Raw genomic sequence first — 21,744 nt, 5'->3', positions numbered from 1 at the left:
TAAAGCAATCCTCCTTCTTTAAATCACTACTATGCTCCTTCAGTCTCCAGTACATTTTCCTTTTACCACTGAAAGCAAAGTAAAATGTTCTCTTAAAAAAAAAGAAAAAGAAAAAGAAAAAAAATGCAGCCTATACAGGGGGTATTAATGTAAGAAGTCACGTTATATTTAGATTGGGGAAGAAGAATGTGTGTTTTGAGGTCAGTAATTGGAGCTAAGCCATAAGTGTGTGAATTCTCAATGATTTGAAAATGCTTACTGACTTGGAAAAAAAATGTGTATGTTGAATTCTTTTCATTTTCCACTGGCTTTTAAAGGTTAGGATTGTATTACTTCTCTTCCCCCTTAAAAAAAATGCTACGATGACTTAGATGAAATCTTAGATAAATCAAAATTTCTGGGCCCATTATTCAAAACCCTTCACAACCCAGCCCCAACACCTTTTTTATTTTATCTCCTATTATTATTCCCTTCTCTACACTTTCCTCCAACTGTAGTCTCCAGGGGTTCTCATTACTCCCCAGTACACCTGCATTTTCACACCTCTGCCTCTTTGCTTAGTCTGCTCCCCTGACCTAGGATGCCCTTTCTCCTACTCCGTCTACCTGACAGACTCCCGTCCCTTCTCCCAGATCCCTCTGAAGTGTTACCTGTCTTCGTGAATCTCTCTGGATCCTTTCCCGAGGCAGGTATCTCCCTCACCTGTGCTCCCATACAGAGCACTTTAAACGGCACCATTATTCACACCGTGTCAGAATTCTGTCCTCACATTCTCCTGCCGCTGCTTCTCTCTGGAGCAAGGACCATGCTTTCTGCCAAAGTGAATAACAACCTGTGTGCCTTTCTTGCAGGGGGAGAGCTATCCCGATTCAGATAAAATACAGGTTTTCTTTTCTTTTCATTCGTTATATATAATTTGGAGAATACAAAATGCAAAAAACAAAAAGGAGGAAATGAAATGGACCTCTAACCCTACTCCCTCAGAGGTTATGCTAACAGTTTAGTATACCTATTTCCAGTGAAAGCATACTTTTAAGAGGGACTGGGGTGTTTAAAATTAGAAAATTACCTACATGCTTACCAGATGATCCTAATTCTTGACTTTGCTGTTTCTTTGTTAGCTCACAGAGAGAATAATCATCCTCTTTGTGGTGATCACCAGTCAAGAGGAAGTCCAAGAGAAATATGTGGTGTGTGTTTTATTCATCTTTTGGAATCTATTGGATATGGTTAGGTAAGGAGGCAAAATAATCTCTTAAAACAAAGCCAAGTTGCTTTTCTACAATGCAACCAGTAATAGCCGCCTACGTTTGGTTACTGTGAATGAGAGAGAAAAACATAACCCCTTTGCAAATTATTTTATCTTGATATGGAAATGTATTTTTAGCGCTTTCCATAATGGGCATATCAGAGATAATGAAAACCTACTGCGGTATTACAAGAGCAAATCAGCGCATGCAGGTTTCCAGCAGAAAACTTGGCAAAACACCAGTTTGGAATAAACCTCACAGCTGTTTGCTAATGAAAGGCATTCCTTGCAATTGCTCTGGTCCATGTGACTCTAACAAGCAAAGCAAGACTTTTATCGTATCCCAGTCAGGATTTCCAAAGTTGCTTTCTGTGAGTTCCAGCATATTTTAAAGACAGGACCTCATCTCTCTGGGGGGAAAAATGCACCTCCACATGCATTTGTTTTTTTATTGAAGTATAATTCACGTACAACGTTATATTAGTTTCAGGTGTACAACATAGTGATTGGACAGTTCTATACATTACTCATGCGGTGCTCACCGGGATAAGTGCAGTCACCATCCGTCACCATACAATATTATCATAGTATTATCGGCTATATTCCCTGTGCTGCACTTTTCGTCTCCAGGATACATTTTGAATACAATTCCACTGGGTTTGAATGACTTCTTGAAGTTATTTTCTGGATTCCTTGGGAATCCTTGAACCTCAGGTTAAGAATCTTTTCCTCTAGATGATCTTCAGTTTCCTTCTATGTCGAAAACTTCTCAGAGATGGGTCTAGTCTTACCTTTACCAGCAGTGGGGTGAACAGTCCCCTTTGCTCAGAGGCTCATCTTGGGGAGGTGTCCTAACGGCGACTTCAGCTTTCACAATTGAGACCTGCCTCTCCCACTTGCAAGGTCTGGATGTGGTTAGGTAACAAACGAGCCATGGCATTTTAGCTGAGGTTATGTAAATTCTTTGTTTATTATATTGTCAGTAACCTAGCTGAGTTAAAATATTTCTAAATAATAGGTTGAGCCCCTAGAGTGAGTTAGAATGAACTATTTTGTTGAATTCTTTGTGGATATAATTCGTGTAAGCTATTTCTCATTTTTAACTGATAGTTTTGTAGAGTCGGGGCAAATTCCATGGACTTCTGTAGCCCAGGACTTTGCGTTCCTGAGACCAGGAGCCCCGTCTGGGACTGTGACTTTCTGATGTCTTGTTCTCTGCTGTGCCCGAATTTCTCAGTGCCTGTTCAGTCTCAGATGAGCTCGGTTAGACCCATTAGAGAACAAAATGACTTAGCATCGGGAGCAGCATCATGATGTCCGGAAGGACTTTTTAACCCAGAAGATCTTAGGATGAATCTCACCTCCACTACTTGCTATATAGTCTTGGACAAATCACTGAGCCTTTAAAAACAAATAACAGAATTAAGATAATTCATGTACCTTAACATTCACCCTTCTAAATATAAAATTTGGGGGTTTTAGGGTATTCAAAGATGTGTATAACTGTCATCACTAATTCGAGGACATTTTCATTGCATTCAAAAGAAACCCCAAGCCTGTTAGCAGTAAAGTCCCCATTTGCTCCTCCTCTCAGCCCCTGGTAACCACTGACATACTCTCTGTATGAATTTGCTGGCATTTCATATGAATGGAATCATATGGTATGTAGCCGTTTGTGACTGGCTTCCTTCACTTAGCATAATGTTTTGAAGGTTTATCCATGTTATAACACATATCAGTATTTCCTCTTTATGGCTGAATAATACTCCATTATATCGATATACCACTTTTTATCCTTTCTCTAGTCGATGGACCTACTTTTTGGTTATGAGGAATACTGCTATAAACATCCATGTACAAGCTTTTGTGTGCACAAAGACTTTCATTTCTCCTAACTTAGAAGTGAAATCCCTGAGCACCTAACTAACCTTTCTGAAACTCAGTTTCCTTTCTCTATGAAGTTGGGGAGGAATTATCTTCCCAGCTTACCCTGGAATGACGTTTTTGTAAATGCAAGGACTAGAAATTTGCCCAACCTAATAAAGCCATCTATAAAAAATCTGCATCCAAGTGATTGTTAATGTTGAAAACTGGATGCTTTCCTCCTACACCCAGGAATGAGACAAGGATGTCCACTCTTGCCGCTTGTGTTCAACATTATACTGGAAGTTCCAGCCAAGTTCTGGCAATTGGGCAAGAAAATTATGTGAAAGGCAATCATATTAGACAGGAAGGAGTGAAGTCTCTATTGGCAGGTGACATGATTTTGTACATAAATCATAAGGAATCCACTAAAAATATTAGAACTAGTAAACTGGTAAAGGCCGTAGAATACAAAACCAACATACAAAAGTCAATTGTATTCTATACACTTGCAATGGCCTATCCTAAAATAAAATTAAGAAAAACCGTTTCATTTATAAAAGCATCAAAAAAAAAAAAGTACTTAGGCATAAATTTAACAAAAGATGTGTAGAACTTGTCCCTTGAAAACTATAAACTATTGTTGGGAGAAGTTTAAAAATATCTAAATAAATACAAAGATAACCCGTGTTTATGGGCTGAAGACTTAATGTTGTTAGGACTGCAAAACTCTGCAAACTGATCTACACATTCGGTGCAATCCTTATCAGAATCCCAGCTGGCTGCTTGGAGAAAATTGCGAAGCTGATCTTAAAACTCGTGTGGAAATTCAAGGAACTTAGAATAGCCGCAGCAATCTTGAAGAGGAAGAACATGGTTGGACGACTCACACTTCTCAGTTTGAAAACTTCCTACAAAGCAATAATAATCAAGAATGTGATACTGGCATAAGGATATACCATAGAATAGACTTGTTAGTCCAGAGATTAAACTCTCACGTTTATAGTAAATTGATTTTTGACAAGGTTACCAAGACAATTGTTGGAGGGCAAAAAGTCTTTTTAACAAATGGTGCTGGGACAACCAGATGTCTACCTGAATGGACCCTTACCTCCCACAATACACAACAATTAACTCAAAATGGATCAAAACACTGAATGTAAGATCTAAAACTGTAAAACTCTGAGACGAACATGTAGGGGTAAACCTTCATGGTTTTGGATTTGATAGTAGATTCTCAGACACCAAAAACACAAGCCATGAAAGAAAAAAGATACATTGGACTTCATCAAAAGTGGCTTTAAACATACGAGAAGATGCTTATCTACTCTTGTACTAAAAAGAAAAATAGGGGTGCCTGGGTGGTTCAGTCAGCTGAGCATCCGACTTCGGCTCAGGTCATGATCTCGTGGTTCCTGAGTTCGAGCCCCGCGTTGGGCTCTGTGCTGACAGCTCAGAGCCTGGAGCCCGCTTTGGATTCTGTGACTCCCTCTCTCTCTCTCTCTGCCCCTCCCCTGCTCAAGCTCTGTCTCTCCCTCTCTCTCAAAAATAAATAAACATAAAAAAATTTTTTTAAAGAAAAATAGATGCTATTTTTCACTTAGATTGGTAAAAATCAAGTTTGATAACCTGCCATGTTTAATGAAGGCTCACGCTGTTGGTGTATAATATCTGCTCCCATAGATAAGCAAATGCAAAACTATTTAAGAGAATACATAAGAAACTGGCATTGGTCACTGCCTCTGAGGAATGGAATTGGGGTCTTAGAAGGGGAGAAAGATTTCGTTTTCTCCGTGTTTTCAGTGTCAGATTTCTTGGGTTTTTGTTTGTTTGTTGGTTTTGGTTTTTTTGCTATAGTATGCATTGCCTATTCCAGTAGTTCTCAAAGTATAAACAGATACCTGACCAGTGACACCAGCATCACCTGGAACTTGTTTATAATACAACTTCACAGGCTCTACCTCACATTCCCTAAATGAGACACTCTGGGGAGAGGGCCTAGCAATTTGTGCTTTGCCAAGACCTCTAGGTGATTCTGATGTATGCTTAAGCTTGAGAATCACTGCCCAGTCGGAGAAACAAAAAGATGTGTGCTATTTCATCTATTATATCACGAAGGCAGGTGTAAAACTACCTACTGCACCCAAAACAAGATTCTAAGGTCAGTTCTTTTAATTGATCATAAGACGAGGCAGAGGGATGCCAAACACGGATTTAGAAGTCACACCTTTATTTTAAAAATTCATTCCCTAGATATTTACGAGTCTGTCCGTCTTAAAACACTTAGCCATGTGCTCCATAAAATGGGCTTAGCTTCTGAGTGGAATTGAAGTCACTGATCAGGGAAGCTTGTAACTGTAATTCACTGAGGGATAGGAGTTACCTTTTTCTTTGTTCACTTCCGTAATTATCCATGATCCACCCCCGAGACAAACCAGACTGACACAGTTCCCTTCCCCTTATTATTAGTTTTTTAACCTCTTCTCCTGCTTAAATGCTAGGAAGTAAAGTTTGGACTTTGCACTTTCCAGTTGTATTTCTGTGTTTAATTACAGTGTAAGCTATTTTCTTCCCTTGTTATTTCCCAGACATCAGCAGGAAATGATGTTGATGAGCTCCTTGTCTCCTTTTAGGTACACTTACAGCATGTTGTCAGTCATAGGAATATCCTATGCTGTCTTGACCTGGCTCAGTCAAACGCTGTGGATGCCGATTTATCCTTTGTGTGTTCTCGCTGAAGGTAAGCAAAGAGTGACTTTGCAGTGTTGCTTACTGACAAAGCAATCTAGTTATAATGGCTCACTAAACTTTTTGATGATTAAATTACTATTTTTGCTACTGCTGACGGCTGACCCAGTGTATCATTCCTGGCACACTTCCCTTGATGCAAAAAAGCTGAGCATTAAGAAACAAAGTTGGAGGGGGCAGCAGCTTTGCTCAGTAGACAAAATATTGGGTGAGGAATGAAGACATCTGAGTACAGGCCCTTAAGTTCATTAACTTGTTGTATGAGTTGTAACCTTTCGGTGTACTTATCCAAAAAGGGTTTAACATTTAGTGACTCAGTGGTTATGTTTAATGCATAGAAATCCAGTTCCCTCTGGCGGGACTATCTTTCCTACTTAACTGTCTCCCATGCATCACACTCTGCCAGGAATAGACTCTACCTTTATTTTTATTTTATTTTATTTTTTTATTTTATTTTATTTTATTTGTTTGTTTATTTATTTATTTATTTATTTAATTTAATATAATTTATTGTCAAATTGGTTTCCATTCAACACCCAGTGCTCATCCCAACAAGTGCCCTCCTACCTGCTCATCACCCACTTTCCCCTCGCCCCCACCCCCCACCTATAGTTTGTTCTCAGTCCTTAAGAGTCTCTTATGGTTTGCCTCCCTCACTCTCTGTAACTTTTTTTTCTTCCCTTCCCCCCCCCCCCCCATGGTCTTCTGTTAAGTTTCTCAAGATCCACATATGAGTGAAAACATATGGTATCTGTCTTTCTCTGCCTGGCTTATTTCACTTAGCATAATACCCTCCAGTTCCGTCCACATTGCTGCAAATGGCCAGATTTCATTCTTTCTCATTGCCGAGTAGTATTCCATTGTATATATAAACCACATCTTCTTTATCCGTTCGTCAGTTGATGGACATTTAGGCTCTTTCCATAGCTTGGCTGTTGTTGAAAGACTCTACCTTTAGATCAGTCATCGGTTTCTCAGGGAAGCCTTCCTCAACTTTCTCAACTCAGTCAGTCCTATCCCCCACCCCCTAGTACAGCATCATGAATCTGTCTTTTACAAGACCTATCTCGGGTGTAATTAGACATTTGTGTGATTCTTTGATTAGTGCCTATTTTCTGTCTAACCTCTGATATCCTTGGGGATATGAGGTTGTCTGTGTTTCCTTGCTTTCTTTCTCTTACATACCCAATATACATGCTCAACAAACACTGAATGAATTACTGAATACAATATAAAGTAAGCTAGTTACTTAGCTTAAATGTAAAACTAAAACTTAAATAATTAATCTGCCTGCAAAAAGATTGAGGATATTAGGGGAATATATACTTCCTTCTGTAATGGATTTGGCAGACTGGTAGGGAGCTTTCTGAAACAGACATTAAGAATTTTGAAAACAGAAGGCATAAACAAATTAAGAAAGCATATTGAGATAATTGAGGGAAAATATACAGAAATAAATTTAACGTAAAATGGTGACATTGGTGATAATCTTAAAGGATATACATTATACCCACATGTTTTCTACTTGCCAATGACTAGAGAAAGTTTATATTATAATAAATCACAATAGGTAGAACTTTAAAATGTGTTTTGCTTTCAAAAGAATTACTAATTTTTAGAAAAAACTATGCCAAGAGACTCTAGAGAATACTCCTGAAAATTGTAAAACAAAACAAAACTGAATTACTTATTTCTTTGAGAATGGAGTCCTTCACTCATGGAAACATTTATTAAGTACATTCCTTTGTTGTATCATATGAAAAATGCCATAAAGAATATACAAAGGACTAAAGTAGAAATATGACTGATCTTTTCCTAAACATAAAGGATGAATAGCTGTATAGAAAGCTTTTTCATTCTTGTTATTTGGTAATGTTAAGTCTTCTCCTTTCTGGGAAATCCATGTTCCTGTATGTTTGCCATAAAACCTATTTCTTTTATTGAAATTAGATTCATAAACTTACTGCAATTAAAAAGCAAAGTGTATGCAGAAAGAATCCTGGAAGCATATGTGACAAAATATCAATAATGACTCTGGGGGGCACAGAATATAGGTAACTGTAGTTTTATTTTTATGTATTTCTATAGATTTCAAATGCCTCAAGGTATAAAAATACGTAGTTAAGACAATCTACCTGACTTTTGATAACTCTAATATTTTTTAGTAATCTTTTTTTAGTTGCCTATACAATAATATAAAAGACAAAGACCAAGTTCTTTAGATAACCAAATCAACTGTTGATACTGATAAAATGCTGGAGACTCAGGTGCAGCAAGTGGAAATCTTACATGGTACGTGTTGCTGTCAACTGCAGATCCTGGGTCCATGACCCTCATCGTGCTCAGGCTTCTCTAACAGCTTTGGTTGCCTGACATTTCCTCGGTCTTAAAATTAAAAAAAAAATTTTTTTTAATGTTTATTTTGTTTTTGAGAGACAGTGAGAGAGAGTGAGAGAGAGAGAACGTGAGCAGGCAAGGGGCAGACAGAGAGGGAGACACAGCATCATCCAAAGCAGGCCCCGGGCTCTGAGCTATTAGCACACAGCCCCACGTGGGCTCGAACTCATGAACTGCGAGATCATGACCTGAACCGAAGTTGGACACTTAACCAAGTGAGCCACCCAGGCGCCCCCAAAATCCTTTTATTGAAAAGTAATTTTAGACTCACGAGACGTTACAAAAATCGTGTGTTGTTCCCATGTACCCTTCACCCACTTATCCTAATAACATCTTAACATAACCATAGGACATTATTATTTCATGAAATGTCATAAAGTAATCTATATGTGAGATATAATTTCATAGAACCTTCTTCTCTTTATTGAAGTATAACAGACAATGCTATATTAGTTTCAGGTATACAACATATTGATTCAACAATTCCATACGTTACTCATTGCTTCCTACAGTAAGTGTAGTCACCAGCTGTCACTCTACATTATTACAATATTTTTGACTATGACACCCTATGCTGTACTTTTCATTTGTCTTACTCATTTTATAACTGGAAGTTTGTACTTCTTAATCCCCTTTGTCCATTTTGCCCATCCCCCCACCCCCCAACCACCTCCCTAACTGGCAACCGCAACTTGGTTCTCTATATTTAACAGTCTATTTCTTGTTTATCTTTTATATTCCACATATAAATGAAATTATATGGTATTTGTCTTTCTCTGTGTATTTCACTTAGCATAATACCCTAACTATCTGATTGATAAGTTCTTTGTGTATTTTGCATATCAAACCCTTGTCAGATATTTCACTTTCAAATATCTTCTCCCATTCACTAGGTTGCCTTTTTGTTTTGTCGATGCTTTCCTTTGCTGTACAAAAGCTTTTTATCTGGGGGCGCCTGGGTGGTTCCGTTGGTTAAGCAGCTCTTGATTTAGGCCCAGGTCATGATCTCACAGTACGTGAGATGGAGCCCTTGCTTGGGATTCTCTCTTCCCCTCTCTCTATGCTCCTTCCCCCCTCTCAAAATAAAATGAACAAACAATTTTTAAAAATAAAAAAAATTTTAAAAAGCTTTTTATTTTGATGTAGTCCCAATGATTTAATTTTGGTTTCATTTCCCTTGCCTAAAGAGACATATCTGTAAATATGTTGCTAAGGGTGATGGCCAAATTACTGCTTATGTTTTCTTGCAGGAGTTTTATGGTTTCACGATTCACATTTAGGTCTCTAATCCATTTTGAGTTTATTTTTGTGTACAGTGTAAGAAAGGGGCCAGTTTCAATCTTTTGCATATAGCTGTCCCATTTTCCCGGACCATTTATTGAAAAAAACTGTCTTTTCCCCATTGTAAATTCTTGCCTTTGTCATTGATTAATTGGCTATATATGCATGGGTTTATTTCTGGGTTCTCTATCTTGTTCCATTGACCTGTGTATCTGTTTTAATACCATACTGTTTTGATTACTACAGCTTTGTTGCCTATCTTGAAATCTGGAATTAATGTACCTCCGGCTGTGTTGTTCTTTCTCAAGATTTCTTTGTCAATTCGAGGTATTTTGTGGTTCCATACAAATTTTAGGATTATCTGTTCTAGTTCTATGAAAAATGCTATTGGTGTTTTTATAGGGATTGCATTGAATCTGTAGTTTGCTTTGTGTATTATGGATCTTTTAATGATATTTTTCCAATCCATGAGCATGTTTGTGTCATCTTCAGTTTCTTTCATCAGTGTCTTACAGTTTTCAGAGTGTAGGTCTTTCACTTCTTTGGTTGAGTTTATTCCTAGGTATTTTATTCTTTTTGGTGCAACTGTACATGGTTAGTAGTATATAGAAGAAATGGAACAGATTTCTCTGTTACTTTTGTATCTTGCAAATTTACTGAATTTATCAATTCTAATAGTTTTTCAGTAGAGTCTGTAGGATTTTCTGTATATAGTGTACCATGTCATCTGCAAATAATCTTGGTTAACTTCTTCCTTGGCAATTTGGAAACCTCTTATTTCTTTTTCTTGTCTGATTGCTGCAGCTAAGACTTCCAGTACTCTGTTGAATAAAAGTGGTGAGAGTGGGGGCGCCTGGGTGGCGCAGTCGGTTAAGCGTCCGACTTCAGCCAGGTCACGATCTTGCGGTCCGTGAGTTCGAGCCCCGCGTCAGGCTCTGGGCTAATGGCTCAGGGCCTGGAGCCTGTTTCCGATTCTGTGTCTCCCTCTCTCTCTGCCCCTCCCCCGTTCATGCTCTGTCTCTCTCTGTCCCAAAAATAAATAAACGTTGAAAAAAAAAATTAAAAAAAAAAAGTGGTGAGAGTGGACATCCTTGTCTTGTTCCTGATCTTAGAGAAAAAGCTTTTTTTTCACCATTGAGTATGATGTTAGTTGTGGGTTTTCATAGGTGGCTTTATGGTATGTTTCCTCTAAACCCATTTTATTGAGAGTTTTTATCATGAATGGATGTTGTATTTTGTCAAATGCTTTTTCTGCGTCCTTTGAAATGGTCCAGTGGGTTTTCTGTTTCATCTTGTTAATGTGATATAACACGTTGAGTGATTTGCAAATACTGAATCACTCTTGCATCCCTGGAAAATCCCACTTGTTTGCAGTGAATGATCTTTTTAATGTATTGTTGTATGCAGTTTGCTAATATTTTATTGAGGATTTTTGCACTATGTTCATCAGAGATACTGGCTATAGTTTCATTTTTTAAACAGTCTTTGGTTTTGCAATCAGGCCTTGTAGAATGAATTTGGAAGTTTTCCATCATCTTCTATTTTTTTGAGAAGACTTAAACACTTCTTTAAGTGTTTGGTAGAATTCATCTGTGAAGCCATCTGGTCCCAGACTTTTGTCTGTTGGGAGATTTTGATTACTGATTCACTTTCATTACTAATAGTAATTTGCCTGTTCAAATTTTCTATTTCTTCCCGAATCACTTTTGGGAGATTGTGTATTTCTAGGAATTTATCTGTTTCTTCTAGATTGCCCAATTTGTTGGCATGTAATTTTTCACTCTATTCTCTTACAATCCTTTGTATCTCTGTGGTATCAGTTGTTATTTCTTTTCCTTCATTTTTCATTTTAGTCCTCTTTTCTGATGAATCTGGCTAAAGGCCATCAATTTTGCTTATCATTGCAAAGGGCAGCTCTTGGTTTGATTGATCTCTTCTGTCATTTTTTTAGTTTACTTTTTACTTTTTTCTGCCATAATCTTCATTATTTCCTTCCTTCTACTTTCTACTAGCTTTGGGCTTCTTTTCCTGGCTCCCTTAGGTGTAAGGTTAGGTTGTTTGAAAGTTATTCTTGTTTCTTGAGATAGGCCCGTATTGCTATAAACTTCTCTTGTAGACTGCTTTTGCCATGGCCCAAAGATTTTGGACTGCAGTGTTTCCATCTTCATTTGTCTTCCTGTATTTTTTGATTTCCTCTTTCATTTCTTTGCTGACCCATTTGTTGTTTAATAGCATGTTGTGTAGCCTTCCTCTATTTGTGTTCTTTCCAAAATTTTTCTTGTAATTGATTTCTAGTTTCATACTGTTGTGGTTGGGGAAAAAATGCTTGCTATGACTTCAATCTTCTTAACATTTTTGAGGCTTGTTTTGTGGCCTAACATTTGATCTGTCCTGCAGAATGCTTCATGTGCACTTAAAAAGAATGCATATTCTGTTTTTTAATGGAATGTTCTGTAGGTATCTGTTAGGGTCGTCTAGTTTAATGTGTCATTCACAGCCACTATTTCCTTGTTGATTTCCTGTCTGGATGACCTGTCCATGGATGCACGTGGGGTGTTAAAGTCCTCTCTTATTGTATTACTCTCAGTTTCTCCTTTTATGCCTGTTAATTGCTTTATGTAATTAGATGCTTCTTTGTTGGGTGAATAGATGTTTACAATTGTTACACCCTCTTGGACTGATCACTTCATCATTATGTAGTACCTCTGTCTCTTGCTACAGTCTTTGTTTTAAAGTCTATTTTGTCTAAAATAAGTATCGCTACCCTGTTTCCTGCCCCATTTGCCTTGTATAGGTTTTTCCATATCTTCACTTTCAGTCCATATGTGTATTTAGGTCTGAAGTGAGTCTCCTGTAGGCAGAAATGGATGGGTCTTGGTTTTGGTTTTTTTGTTTGTTTTTTAAATCCTTTCAGTCACCCTATAGGTGCAGTTAGTTCACTTACATTTAAAGTAATTATTAATAGATATGCACCTATTGCCGTTTTATTCATCGTTAACAACAAATTGGTTGTTTTCAGAATTCTGTTCCTTTCTTCTCTTGCTCTCTTCCTTTGTGGTTTGATGGCTTGCTTTTGTGTCACATTTGGATTCCTTTCTCTTTATTTTTTTGTGTACCTATTGTAGGTTTTTGATTTGTGGTTGCCATTGGGTTCAAATATAACATCTTTTTTTTTTTTTAATTTTTTTTTTTTTTCAACGTTTATTTATTTTGGGACAGAGAGAGACAGAGCATGAACGGGGGAGGGGCAGAGAGAGAGGGAGACACAGAATCGGAAACAGGCTCCAGGCTCTGAGCCATCAGCCCAGAGCCTGATGCGGGGCTCGAACTCAAGGACCCTGAGATCGTGACCTGGCTGAAGTCGGACGCTTAACCGACTGCGCCACCCAGGCGCCCCTCAAATATAACATCTTATGTGTGTAATGGTCTGTATTAAGTTGATGGTCACCTAAGTTTGAACACATTCTAAAAGGTTTTACTTCCCCCTCCATGTCTTATATAAACGATGTCATATTTTACAGATTTCCTTTTTGTGTATCACTTAAATTTTATAGATATAATTGATTTCACTACTTTTGTGTTTAAACCTCCATGCTGGCTTTATAATTGGTTAGTCTACCACCTTTACGGTGTGTTTGCTTTTTACCTGTGAAACTTTTCCTTTTATAATTTTCTTCTAGTTATGTCCTAGAAGCAGTTCTTGCTGCTTTAAAAATTCACTCTATATCACTACTTTTTGCCATATCAATTATCATGGTTGAATAATAATTGGTGTGGACGTCCTTGGATTCATGTTTTTGAGGCTTTATGTGCTTCCTGAAGCTGGATGTCTCTTTTCTTTCCCAGATTAGGGAAGTTTTCAGTTATTTCTTCAAATAATTTTTCCACTCCCTTTCTCTCTCTCTCTTCTGGGATCCCTTTAATGCAAATATTGTTACTCTCGATAATGCTGAGTTCCCTTATCGGATGCCATTTTTTCCTTCCTGCTCTTCAGCTTGATTGCTTTCCATTATGCTGTCTTCCAGATTGTTGTGTTCTTCTGCATCCTCTAATCTGCTCTGGATTCCTTCTGGTGGAGTTACTTCGTTTTTTGAATGCTTCAGCTCTAACTGGTTCTTTTGTATATTTTCTCTTTGTTGGAGTTCTCATTGAGATCTGAGATCATCTACTCTTTTCTCACACCCAGCGATTATCTTTATGACCATTACTTGGAACTTGTTATCAGGCACAACGGTTACCTGTTTCATTTAGCTCTTTTACTGTGATTTTGTTCTTTCCTTTGGGCCATATTCCTCTGTCTCCTCATTTTGTCTGTGTTTTTGTGTATCAGGTGAGTCAGCATCTCCTGGTCTTTTTTTTTTTTTTTTAATGTTTATTTTTGAAAGAGAGAGAGAGAGAGTGCAAGCGCGTGAGCATGAGCGGGGAAGGGGCAGAGGCAGAGGGAGACACAGAATCTGACACAGGCTCCAGGCTCTGAGCTGGCAGCACAGAACCTGACGTGGGGCTCAAACTCACAAGCCGTGAGATCATGACCTGAGCCAAAGTCAGACGCTTAACCGACTGAGCCACCCAGGTGTCCCTGCATCTCCTGGTCTTGAAAATAGTGGCCTTATGTTGAAGAGATCCTGTGACATCCTGTAGCACAACTCCCCCTTGGTCTTCAAAATCAGGAATGTCCCTTGTGCGGGTTGCCTATGCCTTACTGTTATGGCTGAGCTGCAGTTGCCTTCAGTGCAGCCAGCTGCTGTGACCCACTTTGCCTGCTTCGGGCACACGGGGCAGGGTTTGATCCCTATGTTATTGAGAGGGCTGTTTGAAGCCTCTGTAACTAGTTGGTGGGTAGACCAACAAGTGGAATTACCGGATAGTACAGTGCTCCTATATTTAATTTTTGAGAGACCTCCATACTATTTTCCACACTGGCTGCACCTGTTCATATTCCTAGTAACAGTGTAAGAGGGTTCCCCTTTCTCTACAGCCTTGCCAACACTTGTTATTTCTTTTCTTTTTTCTTTTTCTTTTTGTACTAGCCATCCTGGGAGGTGGGAGGTGATATCTCATGATTTTGACTTGCATTTCTGTGATGATTAGTGATGCTGAGCATCTGTATGTCTTCTCTGGAGAAATGTATGTTCATGTCTTCATGTTTTTGCATTGCATTGTGTTTTTGGTGTTGAGTTGCAGAAGTTCTTCATGTATTTTGGATATTAATGCCATGTAAGATACATACCTTGCATTCTCCCATTCAGTAGGGTGCCTTTCTGTTTTGTGAATGGTTCCTTTCAGTGTGCAAAATTTCATTTTGGTGTAGTCCCAATTTTGCTTTTGTTGTCCTTGTCTGAGGAGACCTACCCCTAAATATGTTCCTAAGGGAAATATCCAAGAGTATAATGCCTATGTTTTCTTCTAGGAGTTTTGTGGTTTCAGGTTTCACATTTAGGTCTTTTATCCATTTCGAGTTTATTCTTGTCTACAATAAGGGGTCCAGTTTCATTCTTTTGAATGTGGCTGTTCAGCTTTCCCAGCATCATGTATTGAAGTGACTGCCTTTTTCCCATTGTAAATTCTTGCCTCCTTTGTCATAGATTGACCATATAAGCATGGTTTGTTTATTGGCTCTCTACCCTCTTCCATTAATTTTTGTGTCTATTTTTGTGCTAGTACTGTTTTGATCATATCGGGTTTGTTGTATACCTTGGAATATGCAGTTGTGATACCCCCAGCTGTGTTCTTTCTCAAGATTGCTTTGGCTATTCAAGGTCTTCTGTGGTTTCATATAAACTCTAGGATGATTTATTCTAGTTCCATGAAAAATGCTATTGGTATTTTGATAGGGATTATACTGAATCTGTAGTTTGCTTTAGGTAGTATGTACTTTTTTTTTTTAATGTTTATTTATTTTTAGAAAGAGAGAGTAAGCGGGAGGGAGAGAATCCCAAGCAGGCTCTGCACCGTCAGTGCAAGCCTGATGCAGGACCTGAATTCACAAATTGCGAGATCATGACCTGAGCTGATGTCAGACACTTACCCGACGAAGCCACCCAGGCGCCTTGGGTCCTGTGGACATTTTAATGATAATTCTTCTAGTCCACGAGCTTGGTGTATCTTTCCATTTGTTTGTGTTGTCTTCAGTCTCTTCCTTCAGTGTCTTAACAGTTTTCAGAGTATAGATGTTTCACCTCCTTGGCTTATTCCTAAGTATTTTGTTTGGTGCAACTGTTAATGGGATTGTTGTTTTCTGAATTTTTCTTTCTGCTACTTTATTAGTATATAGAAACGCAGCTGATCTCCATGTGTTAATTTTGTAACCTGCAACTTTCCTGAATTCGTTTGTTACTTCTGTTTTTTTGGTGACATCTTTAGGATTTTCATGTACAGTATCATGTCTTGTGCAGTGAGTCTTGTGCATGTCTTCCTTTCCAATTCGGATGCCTCTTAGTTCCTTTTCTTGTCTGATGTGGCTAGGACTTCTAGTACTTTGTTGAATAAAGTGACAAGAGTGGACAGCTTGACTTGTTCCTGATCCTAGAGGGAAAGCTCTTAGTTTATCACTATGATTTTAGCTTTGGGTTTTTAATACATAGCCTTTATTATGTTGAGGAATATTTTCTCTAAACCCACTTTGTTGCATTTTTATCATGAACAGATGTTTTGTCAAGTGCTTTTTCGTCATCTATTGATTGTGATTTTTATCTTTTGTTGATATGGTGTATCACATTGACTGCACATATTGGACCATCCTAGCATCCCCATAGTCAATCCCACTTAATTGTGGTAAATGGTCCTTTTCACGTATTGTTGAATGTGGTCTGCTAATTTGTTGAGGATTTTTGCATCTATGTTCATTAGGGATAATGGCTTGTATTTAGAGGGAGGGTGGTGGGAGGGGGTAGTCTCTTTGCTTTGATGTAAAGGTAAAGCTGGCCTCATAGAATGTATTTGGAAGCTTCCCTTCCTATTTTTTTTTAGAATCGATTGATGTGAATAGGTATAAACTCTTCTTTAAATGTTTGTTAAAATTCACCTGTGAATCCAGTTGGTCCTGGACTTCTGTTTGGGAAGTTTGTAAAGTATCGATTCAAGGTTGTTTCTAATAATGGGTCTATTCAGATTTTCTATTTTTTCCTGATTCGATTTTGGAAACGTGTTATGTTTCTAGGAATTTCTTTCTTCTAAGTTGCCCAATTTGTTGGCATCGAAATTTTCGTAGTAGTCTTGTAATCTTTTGTATTTCTGTGGGTCAGTTTTTGTTTCTACTGTTTTCCGATTTTAGTTTAGTCTCCTTTTTTCTTGAGGAGCTTGGCTAAAGGTTTATTATCTTTTCAAGGAACCAGCTCTTGGTTTCATTGATATTTTCTTTTTTTTAAGTCTCTACTTCATTCCTCCCTGGTCTGAGCTTTATGATTTCCTTCCTTCTTCTAGCCTTGTATCCTGCTGAATTTTAAGGCTCCCAAAGATTAGCCCCACTGGATTTCAAGGCCACATGTCATAGGGACTCATTCTCACGGCAGTCCCCCAGTGCCAGGGCGCTCTGCGGTGGTTCCTTACTTCCTTGCGCTTCCAGGCTTGTGGTGTCCCCTCCGTTTGTGGTTAGTCTCACTAGGGTTTTGGTTTCCAACCACATCTCCACCCCTCCTACCCTTTTCCATGTGGCCTTCTCTCTCAATTCGCTGTGGAAGGTCTGTCCTGTGTTCAGGACGTTTTCAGAGCTGTGCAGATGTAGCTGTTACTTTGGCGTGCCCATGGGTTGAGCTGAACTCAGGCTCCTCCTACTTCACCATCTGCTCCCTCTCTGAACCTCCATCTCTTTATCTGACCCCAGCCTCCTCCCTCAAACTTCTTTAGGCCACCATTTCTCCCAGAGTTGCTCAGAAGTCTTTATAAGTTCTACTAGTGGGTGGGGAGGAAGGAGGAGCTATTCGAAGGCCAGTTAAGCTGAGGAGATGTTGAGTGAGACCAGTTTCTTTGTTGCAGAGCTTTTCAGAATCTCTACTGCACTGACAGGCGTTTTGAAACTCCAAGGAGAGCAACCATATGCCACATTTTTCGGATTCATCAACCTATCCATCCATCCCTATTAGTGGCTAAGGAGACAAGTATTGGGGGATACCACTTTAAGAAACATTGTAAACTATTTCTCTGTGGGCATAACCAAGTGTAAAATGAACAACAACAAAAAAATTCAAGTCGCACCGTTGTCATGGTCTTGCCAGTTTAGTCGTTCACATTTCTTGGTTAAACTGTAGCTTTAGCTGTGGGATTCAGCAGTGGTCACAACCGTCATTATAAAATTCAAAATATCCATACACACACGCACGCACACACACATACACACACACACACATCCCTGTAGCAATATGAGAGGAAACTCACAATTCTTTCTTTCTTCTTTAAACAGCATTTGCCATCTATCAGTCGCTGCCTTATTTCGAATCATCTGGCACATACTCCACGAAGCTGCCTTTCGACTTAGCCATCTATTTCCCATACGTGCTGAAAATGTATCTCATGATGCTCTTTATAGGTAAGTGGCTTTTGTTTTTGCATTCTTCCTGTGCTTTCTGGTTTGTGCTGCTATCTACCTTAGCAGAGAGGTCTGCAAACACGGGAGAGGCAGAAAAGGAAGCCCGGCATGATGGACTAGATCTTGTTAGTAAAGCACCTTGAAGCTATAATGCTTTTTGCAGGACATCACAAGATCATTTCACCGTATAAACACGAACAGTTTCCGTAGCAGGTAACATACCTGCAGTTGTAGGAAATGTAGAAGTTTGACCGTGGAGGGGCGCCTGAGTGGCTCAGTCAAACGTCGGACTTTGGTTCAGGTCATGATCTGACGGTTTGTGAGTTCGAGTCCCGCGTCGGGCTCTGTGCTGACACCTCAGAGCCTGGAGCCTGCTTCGGATTCTGTGTCTCCCTCTCTCTCTCTGCCACTCCCCGGCTCATGCTCTGTCTCTCGAAAATGAATGAACATTAAAAAAAAAAAAAAAGTTTGACCATGGACATAGTGATCTACAGAGAAAACACAGATGTCAAAGGAAGCAAGCTTGGCCATTCTGGTTTTCCCATTTATATCGATTTTGTTTCCTGTTTGTTTGGTTTTATGTGCTAGCGTTTCCCCAGCAGGCAAGTGGGAGTAGGTGCTAAAAACACAAGAAAAATGTGTGGGACAAACACTTGGAGTTGAGAAAATTTAACTGGCAGAGGACTTCCACGATTATGTTTCACTCTCTGCAGCTCTAACCTTCCCCAGTCCCCAAGAGAGTTGTTACCTTCCGGAGGTAATCATCATCAGACCTGTAAGAACAACGCATCAAAGAGAAGACAGATGCGACGCTTGCGGGGTGGTAGAGAGAGCTACCCTAGGGAAAGGCAGAAACGAATCCCTTGCCACAAACCGAACGGGACGGCAGAGTATGCTTTCCTTCCCTTTCCGCAGAAGAGCTGGACCCTGGGTTAAGTGTTCCTTCTTTGGGTCTCCCTTGCAAGTGTCTTGTCCTTCGACTCCACGCAGCACTCCGACTGTATTTTAAAACCACGGTTCTTTCCAGGGAAACGCTTGGTAAACCTTACTTACTTCTGCCCCTCCCTTCTCCATGGTAGGTATGTATTTTACCTACAGTCACCTTTACTCAGAAAGAAGAGACGTCCTCCAAGGCTTTCCCGTTAAAAAGAAGAAAGTGTGAAGCACGGCGCTCTGATGTGACAAGAGAAAAACCAGGCTTGTGGATTCGTTGCAGTAAACGGCACCTTGGCGGAAAAACACCTGGTACTTGACAAAAAACCCACGACCGGATTGCGCTCCTCAAACTTGAGACATATCACGGCACTCTCTTATCCTCGCATGTTTTCAAAACACGTATTCTGAGCAAGCTACTTCACCAAAGCTGTGGGTTTTATACAAGTTAAATTTACGTCGTGGGAAGCCTGATTATTTTCCTGTAAGGTTAACGAGACGTAGGAGAGGGACTGGGATAGACTTCGTTTACGTCTCTCTCCATTTCTTTTCACTTCGGAGTTCCCAAATAGCAAGTCTGCAGGAGGGCAACGATGTGAAATATGTTTTGCAGTTGTCTAGGAAAACACTGTACAGACAGATGCCCCGCCATCACCTCGGTTCACACCATTTTACACATTAGACACGCTTAGGAAATGACACGTGTTCCAAACCCTGGAAGAATGTTCACTAATATTACACAAGGTACTTGGACTTCGATCCTTAAAAGAGGACCCTGATGAAACAGAATAGATCTTTGATAAATATACAAATAATGCCCCATATTTCTTTCCTGAAAAAAAAAAAAATGAGGCCATATCCATACCTTATAGGGACATAAAAGATACAAAACTATAATAATAATTTTGAAGGAAACAAGGCAACTAAGAACTAGTGATGTTTCAGATTACTGAATTATTATTGCTAATTACTATGTCATCACTTAGAGTTTTAAAAACTTTTCTTTTGAAGATCTAAAATATTTGTGAATAATTGACTAATAGCATCATCTCTGTAACACTGGTATATCATTCACTTTTCTTGAAAGAATTCTAGAATCTTCTGATCCAGTAACCATAGAAAAAGGGAACTAAACATTTTGTGACATAAAAACCAGGTAGTAAAAATGTAGTTACAAAAAAATTGGTCATCTCATTTCCACTAAATACAACGTTTAAAAAGTTGAGCGTTAATAAAGATAATTGCTATCTTTACAAATTTAGTATCCTATTTGGAATCTCAAAATAAGTATAAAAATGATCCTTTTAAAAATCTAGATTTTGTTTCTAATGTTGCTTATTTTAAAAAATTTACTGAAAGCTCTAGCGTAGGAAGAGAACAGAATTTCTCTGCAAACTTTGGGTGATTCAGTCTAGCTTCCTCTCAATTAAGATCGCTGAAATACTATTTACATCTAGAATCACTGAAGAGCAGAGTTGTAACGATAAGAGAAACTACATTTTGTTATTAAATAATACTTTAATTTCTAAACCAAATGACCTTAAGAATCTGCGTACTTCTTAAAATAGAAGACTGAAAAGAAACACAAGGAAATTTAGAATTATGGATTGACAATTTCAGGTCTGCAACAGTTGAAACCAAAATCCATGACTCCTTTGGTGACCCAGTCACAGTTGTTCTTGTGGTTGGTTGCCTGTATCCATAATTGAGAGAAATATTAAATTTCGTTAGAGATTAGTAAAAATAAGGATGTAATTTTTCCTTCGCCACGTTAAGAAACCCAGCCAGTAAACATCTACCTAGTTAATTGGATATGACCCAGAATGCAAAGTTGATTTCTTTGGCTATTTTAATGTGTGTCCATCAAATCTCTATTTCATTTTGTTCCGTGTTGTCAAATGCTCAGTTTCCCAAATCTAATACATACAGATGAAATAGGAAACTATTAGATATTTTAAAAGCATAACACATAACTTTTAAGATGACCTTTCTTTGGAGTTTTCAATGCCAAGTTCCAGTGCCTCAAGTTCCAAGTAACCCCAGCTAAGGTGTAGTAAAGTAATCAACAGCACCGGGACCTCCGGAGGGGGTGGGGGATAAAACTGCTCTGAACAAAAACGCTGCAGAGCTTACTTCATCACTGAGCAGAAGTCTGCCTGAAAAACATCACGTACACGCTGTCATATCATCAAAGTCCCTGGGCCTTTCCTTTATCAAAGTAGTGCATGAAAAGCAGTAACACTTCTTCCAAACATATCCATTCAGTATTAATGCATTTTCTTTTCTTCACTTTTCAACACTCTTACCCTTGTCTGACGTTTTTCTTCAATAAACAGATTGTTAGTAAAAGGAGTTGATTCTTAGTTGCCGCAAACGCGTCTACATTCGTTGAAGAAACAATGTGGGGTGCCTTGCACACTGTAGGCCTAAAATTATAAAACCTTTATCAGGCTTCCTGCAAACACATTTGTCACTGAAGAATAAACCACATCTTCCTGAAGTCCCTAAAAGAAGTTAACCCTTTTGTTTTAGTATATAGCTTATTCTGCCTACCTTGAGCAAGCAAATTTCGAAAGAATTTGCATTTCTTTCGAAAGATATAGCTATAACATTAATATCCAAAATGTTTCTGCAAAGAATCTTATGTTTATATGCAAAGAAAACAGTCACATTTTATTGTGCTAAAGTATTAAAGTGATTTAAAATTAAAATGTGCTAAAAATTATCTCCCCTTCCCCCAACATCGTCC

At 38.7% G+C, this 21,744-nt stretch overlaps 1 protein-coding gene across 2 annotated transcripts in view; it reads left to right on the top strand.

Moving 5' to 3' along the window:
• HACD4 (3-hydroxyacyl-CoA dehydratase 4) overlaps window positions 1-21,344 on the top strand; it is a 38,380-nt gene extending 17,036 nt beyond the window's left edge. The window contains exons 4-7 of one of the 2 annotated variants that reach the window (XM_043565390.1): window positions 1,122-1,234; window positions 5,746-5,852; window positions 17,937-18,062; window positions 19,142-21,344. In XM_043565390.1, coding sequence (XP_043421325.1) covers window positions 1,122-1,234; window positions 5,746-5,852; window positions 17,937-18,062; window positions 19,142-19,224 — 429 coding nt within the window. In that variant the 3' untranslated portion in view covers window positions 19,225-21,344. The remainder of the gene's footprint in view (window positions 1-1,121; window positions 1,235-5,745; window positions 5,853-17,936; window positions 18,063-19,141) is intronic. The other variant, XM_043565391.1, reaches the window with a different exon arrangement.
• The last annotated feature ends 400 nt before the right edge of the window (window positions 21,345-21,744 follow it).

The sequence above is a fragment of the Prionailurus bengalensis genome, chromosome D4 (assembly GCF_016509475.1).
Source record: "Prionailurus bengalensis isolate Pbe53 chromosome D4, Fcat_Pben_1.1_paternal_pri, whole genome shotgun sequence".
Taxonomy (NCBI): Eukaryota; Metazoa; Chordata; class Mammalia; order Carnivora; family Felidae; genus Prionailurus; species Prionailurus bengalensis.
Note: the sequence above shows the minus strand (reverse complement) of the source record. Positions and strands in the feature narration are given on the sequence as shown.